The sequence below is a fragment of the Montipora foliosa genome, chromosome 6 (assembly GCF_036669935.1).
Source record: "Montipora foliosa isolate CH-2021 chromosome 6, ASM3666993v2, whole genome shotgun sequence".
NCBI lineage: Eukaryota > Metazoa > Cnidaria > Anthozoa > Scleractinia > Acroporidae > Montipora > Montipora foliosa.
Genome location: NC_090874.1, coordinates 60,154,882 through 60,163,000, shown reverse-complemented (window position 1 = coordinate 60,163,000; position 8,119 = coordinate 60,154,882). Strand labels below are relative to the sequence as shown.

Sequence of the window (8,119 nt, the reverse complement as noted above, 5' to 3'; positions counted from 1 at the left end):
AAATCATTAGCTTAATGAAGAGGGGCGACGAATTTGGGCACAACGAAGCCTACAAAACGTGAAAACGATGACACTGACAAACTGAAAAATGTTAACCATGAGGAGATTGCTTAATGATTACTTACATTGTTACGAAAGCAAATAAGTGACAAAGTCGAAAGGTTGCTGAGAAGCGATCAACTTACTACTGACTTTAAATTGCACTTAACGCAACTATTTTCAAAACGCAGAGCCTTCTAAACCACAATCCAGGCGTTTTATACACTATTAAGTTTTGTAAAAGAAAAAAAAGAAACAAGATCAACTACAACCAAAACATAAGCGATAGTAGTAAACCTACTGAAAAAAAAAAGCGAAAAGAAGCAAAGCAATACTAAGACAAGAACTGAGAACGAAAAGGCGTTGATGAGGTATGCATGTCTACCATAAAGAAACCTACGTCCTTCACTGGCCCAAAAACTATTTGAGACCTTTGACGAACAGAGGAGTCAGGATGGCTTAGCGATTATCAACTGTGCCTTCCACCTCTGCGACCCAGGTTCAACTCTCGGCCCAGAGGTCGTATGTGGGCTGAGTTTCAGTCGATCTCAACCAGACTCTAAGGGTTTTTCTCCTGGTACTCCGGTTTTCCAAATACCAACGGAATTGCTTCAACCAATCAAAGCAGGTTCAAACAGCGCACTGAAACAATTCAATCAGAGCGCGGGCGCGCGTGCAAGTAGTTGATTGGCTTTGGTGTTCCTTTTCATTGGTCAGTCATTTGAAAACTGCTCTAATCTTGTTGTTTTCTTCCGTTTTAATTCTTGCCAACGTCGTCCTTGCTACTGTGTACGTTCTCTAAAGTTGGTCAGTCCACGTCGTTGTTTTGCTCATTAAACCAATTGTTTTTGCCGTTATCGTCGGCGTCGTTGATACATAGGTGCCTTCTTAATTGCCAACGAGCCAGCCGAGCGAAGACGCGAGACTGGCTAGGCGGCAGCATAGTAAAACCGTGCGTGAGGTTTATGCAGAAAAAATCTCGATCGAAAGTGTACGGTAAGGTTACCGATGACGTAATGTAGAGTCCACTGTTGTTTGCAAATTATTGTCTAGAACCAATCTTAGGGTGAGGTCTTAGTTGTCAACCAATAATAGCGTGATATTTTGTTGCATATGTCACTCAATCTCGTCACGTTCCTTGTTACGCCAACGATCAGCCGCTCTTTCTCAAGTAATTCTCAGTGATTTTGTCCCTGGTTTGGTCTGTTGAAAAATTCAGATTTGTGCGTTCTCTGTTTTTTCTATAATCCGGCGTGTGTGCACTTAAGAGAAGTGCTGTTTGGGAACCAGCGATTTCTAAACCGAGCTACCAAGCTTGTAAATCGGCCAGTCTGCCAACCTTCGACCAGTGAGTCAACTACTTTAATCCACAAAGGAAATAACCAACGCCAAATCCAATTTTGAAGTCCTAACGACTGTCGAAGAATAATAATTATAATAATAACTACAACAATAGAGTGGTTTTCAATTGAGTGTCGAAAGTAATTAGCGAATTACTTTGGTTTTTTTCAACCAATCAGAAGTGAAACCTAAACAAATCGTGGCGCGCGCTCGCACATTTTCCCGCGCTTTGTGTCGGCTACGTGTAATTACTTCGAGTTTTGATTGGTTTACTGGATGTAAATCAATAAATACTGGATGTAAGTTGGTTAGAGCGTCGCACCGGAATCGCGAGGTCACGGGTTCAAACCCCGTTGAAGTCCTGAATTTTTCAGGCTTCTCTACGCAATTGTAAAAATTGCGTTCATAACTGCGAAGATCATAGCTTCACTTGATTTCATATCCGCAGTTCATATGATTCATTTCATATACCATTTCATCATCGATTCATTCCTCACGGGACCATTAGAACCCACAAATGACCAGCTCCCAACGTCAGTGGCTTCATAGCTCAGTTGGTTAGAGCGTCGCACCGGAATCGCGAGGTCACGGGTTCAAACCCCGTTGAAGTCCTGAATTTTTCAGGCTTCTCTACGCAATTGTAAAAATTGCGTTCATAACTGCGAAGATCATAGCTTCACTTGATTTCATATCCGCAGTTCATATGATTCATTTCATATACCATTTCATCATCGTTACTGGATTGTCTCCGTCCTTTTTGATTGGCCAAAGTAATAACTTTGTTTTTGGTTTTACGACACTCATTTGAAAACCGCTCTAATAGGCAAATTTGTAAAGCACTTATGTTAAAATGAAAAGCTATTATTTTCAATTTTAAGTTAATATAACGTTTTTCTGAGAATTAAACAGCGTTATAGCATTTCTGTATGACCGTAGATTTCATGTCGACAAATCTTTCCGTTACACTAAACGAATCAAAGATAATTCGTACCGTGTATGTCTTCGTAGGCTCCACTGAGTTTCGACAGAGTGAAGCCCGGATGAACCGATAACAGTTTTAGAACCCCTACTGAGAACTTGGCTGTTGCTCTAAGGTCCCTATTTGTACCCTAATACAATCTCGTGTAATTTTGCACTTGTTGGCATTTCAGTAGCGGCAGCTCTAAATAGTAAATAGAGCACGATAACTATTATTCTCATATTTAGTAACCCTCGTGTTCAATAATGGAGAAGGGGAAAGGAATAAATCTGCTCAATGGTTAACAGCGAGAATTGCTCTGTTTAAGAGACTATTTTTTAAACTTTGTTCGGGTTTCATTGCAGCGAGAAGAGGACGTCTGGGAGGAAGGAGGCGCCGAAGAAGACGATATCCGTTTAGAAGGAGGTATGGACTTAGAAGAAGAGGTAGAAGGTACCGATTGACAGGATTACGGGGAAGAAGAGGGCGACGGCGGTATAGGAGACGGAGATACCGAGGCAGAAGGGGAAGGGGAAGACGTAGAGGAAAATATCGTGTACGAATCAGGAGACGGAGGAGACGAGGCAGAAGAGGTACGTACTTTGCGAAAGTGTGAGACAGAAACTGTGTGATTTTACACGCTACAATTCAAAATCTAGTCTATTTTTTTCTATTCAACCACACCTAAGGGAGTCTGTTGATTTCTCGGCGAATCAGTTTAAATAGGAATCTTCTGGTCTAAATAAGTACTACAGAAAACACCGCGAGACGAATTAATTAGAAAACGGACGTTCGTGTTGCCCTGTTATACAGTTTTTGAGCCACTAAAGAGCTTAGGAAGGAAAAGTAATTGATTCTGAAGATCCGTTTGATTAGTGGTTTTAATTAAGTGGTGGGGAATCTCTATTAATTTAATTAACCTGTGCATGTTTTGTTTCTAGTTGGAAAGAGAAGAAAATACAGAATTGTGAAAAGTAAGTTTTACATTTATCGTTACTTTGAATGAAGGAAGGGTAACTTTAAATGGAATGTTTAGCACCGGGTTATCACCTAACCTTCATTACAATAACGAGAATACTCCATTTCAACAATTTGAGTCCTAGCAGTATAGCGGAATAATTTTCAGCTGAACCTACAGTAGCTTCTACGAGCCTCCTATATCTCAGTGGTAGGGCATCCGCACTTGTATTCGGAAGATCGTAGTTACCTCTCGGTCCGGCAAAAGAGCACTCCTTTGTCCGGAATATCCCCGTGCCACCATCGAAAAATACATATCTTAATCTTTAGGGTTGGTTATTTCCTCTTTTTTATTGAGACTTGATGACCAAACCCTTGTAACAGTGAAAAAATTCTCATCCAATTAGGACGTCTCAGAGTATTTTACGGAGGACATTGGCGACGAATGAGACGAGAAGGGACAATGTGGCAAGTGAAAGTTAACCGTCGGAAAATCACACTCCACAGAACCGGCCGGCGAGTGAAAATTTATTTCAAGAGGAAATGGCGACCATGTAAAAATACTGGTGGTAAATGGTACCTTTGGCTTGGTAGGAAATGGGAACCTGTTCGAAAGCGCAATGTCAAACGGTTTGTGAGATACAAAAATCGAATGGTACTTCTTCCACGAAAGGCTGGAATGCGGATTAAGTTTGAGAAAACTTGGGCTATCCTGAAGAGGTTGAGACGACGGTTGTACCTGAGGGCTCATAAGAAGTGGTTGCGTGTCAGGTTTCGTTCTAAGAATTACATCTTATTTCATGGGAGGAGATTGCGGGTAAAGCGGAGAGGAAGACAGGCGTCTGTCTTGTATCACAGGAAATGGAGTCCTTTTACGAGAATAAGGCGACGTAGGCCGCGTCAAATATGTAAGTTGTAGTAAAAATATGAAAACTCGTAACCCATGTTCTTATTGCTCATTGGAAAGCATACGAGTTCTTTTTAATTATTGCACGTAGCGGTAAGTGGTCATCTGGCATGCGCGGCACAGTTGCAACACTGTTACACACAGTCTAAGGGTAACAGGCGATTTACTGGCGCATTTTACAATATGTAGCCAAAGAGGAGACCCTCTTTCGTCCTACTGTTAGGACGAAATAAGCAACAATTTCAGCGAAAATAAAACATTTTGTGGTCAGCAATCACCGTGCATGCGATCTTGTTTCTAGAAGCCACTTGGTCATGCTTAAGATATTGGCCATGCCGAGCACCCTTCCATGAATGCCTGGGGACTTGATTGCGAGAACAGCAGCTCGACGAGATCGAGGCGAAAGCGTTTAGAAGGCGTTTCTGGCAGCCACTAAACGGTCCGTATACTTCCGAGCGCACTGAGCACGACAGCCAGACATAATGAAATAGACAGTCGACTTTAATGAGGGATATAAGACTTGAATTATCGGAGGAAACCCCTTAGGTTAGGTTGATATCGATTTTATCGATTGAAAGTAAGCTGAAATATAATTACAAAGGTGGGAAGCACGACTGGTGACCACTTCACCAGCCTGACTCCTCACAACGTACAGGGTATTGTTATATTATATTGGGAATGACCCCGTTCAACTGGACGTAACTTCGATGAACACACGAGAACCGGTCTTTCTGTTTGTCAAGCAGTACAAGTGCGCGTATAGTGTCGACTTTTCTTAAGTGTCCTCCAGGAGCAACACTTGCTGGTGCAGGAACAAGATCGCACCGGTGTCGACAAAATTTTGGTACACGTTTGCATCGTTTGATTTTCTGTGTACTTTCTCTAAGTATATGTAGTAGCAATCATGTGGAGATTAAAAATCCTCTGTATATAATAGTACTCATTAGTTGATGGATTTCAGTTTTAACGAAATAGATATATGAATGAATAATTATGTCTTCTTTGGTTTCTGCTTTCTATTTTTGTTCTGAGATCTCAAGTCCGACTGCTATAGAGAAAGTATGTCAATGTTACCTGACTTCTCCGTGTAACCACTGAAACAGCGAAAGTCAAATTTTCCGGGAAGTTTCCTAAATTTCCCTGGGCGTTTATGACTAAAAACAAAATAGAATAAAATTTCCATGTTAATAGAGTCCTGCCCTGTTTGTCATTGTTTTTGTAACATAAGACTTTAGATTAAAATTCAACGAGGTAAAGGGATGTAATGCGGGATGTAATTGGATGCGATAATAGGTGCTCTTTTCTTGTTGATTTGTGTTACCTTTTTTTTTCTTGAGCTTTCAAACATTTCTCAGTTATTATACGTTTGTTGAATTTGTTTTTTGTTGACAATACACTTGAATAAACATTCTTCTCACAAGGAACAAAATCTCCAAATATCAATTTAATTAGATTTTTTATACTTCTTTCAGTTAGACACCTGTTTGTTCCTACAAATATTGTTACTTCATTTGAATTCGATGGAATTTACAAAAAAAAAAAAACAACAACAACAACAACACAATCAGAGCATTTTATTGGTCATGCAAAATGCTTCCTTTCAAAAGATGATCAAAGAAATAATTTTCTTGAATAGCCCACCTTCGATATATTAAAATTTAAACCTAGACAGAAATTATCATCTCGAGGCTCTGGGAAATAAATATACCGATTTGTACGAGTTTATTCCCCAGAGCCTCGAGATGATGCCTTTTGTTTGGTACTGAATTTTAATATATCGAAAGTGGGCTATTCGTTATTCTAATTTCATAGCGCACACGTAAGTGGCGCCACTTCCCTAAAGTACTTTAAAAAGAAAACATGCAAAACTTGGATCACCCTGCTAGCAAAGCCTCCTTTTATCTTTTTCTTTACCGAGGAGGAGAAAAGGAGGCTCTGCCTGAATCGCGTCAACTCTTTGAAGCCGCCGCAGCCCGAACTTCTGGACTAGTCAGTCTTGTTTTCTCTCGTCAAACTGGTTTTTCCAGTGCGAGCATCCGTTTAGTGATAAACCCGATGGTTCTAATTGAGCCTGCTGTATCATGAAGAATCAAGATGGCGGCCTTAGTTAGAAACTGTATCCATTCTGGCTGCATGCAGCGCATGCTCAATAAAGATCTTACTCGATACATGCAGAATCTTTCTCGAGAACGCCAAAATGGAGCAAGCAAAAAGAAAGGCTCTACTAGCAGGGTGGACTTGGATGTGTAAAAACAAAAAGACGATTTATTCAGTCTGAAACGTATCACATTTATCAATCATCTTTCGCAAGGGATTGGCTTTTGAATAAAGAGAAAGTTAAAGTGTATTATTGAAATCGATGTAATCTCAATATTTTTTACTCCTAAGCCCGAATTCGAAGGAGACGCCGAAGAAGGCGAAGGCGAAGGCGCTCCAGAAGACGCCGTCAGCGTAGAAGAAGGAGAAGACGTAGACGACGACGACACAGACGACGTCGGTTAGGCTTTAGGAGAAAATGTAAGAACAAGGAAGACTTCATTACGTAAGAAAGCGAGATTCCAAACGAACCCACCAGATAAATAAGAGGATAGTTCACCAACAAAAGAATGAAGAAGATAATAAACTTACAAATGAATGATTAAATGAACGAGTGAAAGAATCAAGGAAAGAATGCAATTGAATGGGATTGATGATTTCATTTGCTGTGCACTCTTTCATCAATAAATGCGCATTCAACTATTCACTGAATGGATGACGTCCTTTTAACACAAGACGTTGTCCATAGGTTTTTGCTTTGTGATAATCCTGCAAAAATTTGACCCTGTGCGTTATCAAATATTGAGGAAAAAAAAGTGGGCTGTGGTATATTATAGATACTGGCAAATCCATGTACTTTTTTTTTCACGAATTAAGTATAATTTATAAGTTTTTGTCTTTTTAGGGCGAAGAGGACGACGCTTGGGGCCACGTAAGTTATTTGTGTTTTTTCCCGTGAAGACGAAAATGTATCACTTTTTCAGTAATACATCGTGAGATATTGATTTAAACTGTTTGCGAGTTATTAAGGACGGTGCCTACTAATTCAAAGGTATTTTTGCGCGGTTTACTGAGTATGCGGGAAAAGCAGACCTTAACGAGTGTTATTGAAATCAAAAAAGAAGTTTGGGGGTAACCACGCATTTTTCAAAGATATTTAATCAACAATATTTGTAAAAAGCTTTAAAATACAAGGCAATGTATGGCGTTCTTCTTCAAATTGAAGCGTATTTATCTCTGAAGAATGCGTGGTTACTCCCAATTTTCTTTTTGGATACCATGATCACTTGCTACTAGTTCTGCTTTCTCCGGATAGTTTTAAATCGCGCAAAAATATCACTGTATTGGTCAGCATCAGCCGATAGGAAACTCAAGTACCTCGAGATGCGCAGAACATATGCGCAATAACAACAGTAGGCACCATCCTTAAGGAGGCAGCGTGGGCCAGTGGTTAGAGCGTTGGCATTGCATGCGGGTACAAATCCCGTTCCAACTTCCGGTTTGGATTTGTTTCCGGTTATCCCGGATTCAACTCCACCACGCTTTGTAAAGAGCCAACTGGTTGCCTCCTGTCAGTTGGGGTTTTTAATCGTGTTTTTGTTAAGTTTGAATATTTTTTTTCAGATGGTTAAAAGTGGACTTTCTGTGAACTAGCTCGATAGCTAAGTGCACTTCCACCATAAAAAAACATTTTTTTTTTCGTTGAGACTATAAAGTCCATGATCCGGTGACGATTTACGATCGTCCAATCGCTTTCTAACAGATAAAGCCTTCCAAACAATTTTGTGTTCTTAGTTTGAAATAACTCCTCTACTGGCAGTACGTCGTGGATTCTAACGCTAAATGTACTTTTTTGGTTGATTCAGGAAGAAAATACGTCG

General features: G+C 40.2%; 1 protein-coding gene and 1 non-coding gene across 2 annotated transcripts in view; both read left to right on the top strand.

Moving 5' to 3' along the window:
• The first annotated feature begins 1,919 nt into the window (after nt 1-1,919).
• Trnas-gga (transfer RNA serine (anticodon GGA)) lies at nt 1,920-1,992 on the top strand. Its single transcript has one exon. It is a non-coding gene; the product is annotated as a tRNA-Ser (tRNA).
• Nucleotides 1,993-6,296: 4,304 nt separating this feature from the next.
• The window catches only part of LOC138005854 (uncharacterized), a 20,812-nt gene continuing 18,989 nt past the window's right edge, over nt 6,297-8,119 (top strand). The window contains exons 1-3 of the mRNA XM_068852030.1: nt 6,297-6,434; nt 6,591-6,695; nt 7,144-7,170. Of these exons, the coding sequence (XP_068708131.1) occupies nt 6,297-6,434; nt 6,591-6,695; nt 7,144-7,170 (270 nt within the window). The remainder of the gene's footprint in view (nt 6,435-6,590; nt 6,696-7,143; nt 7,171-8,119) is intronic.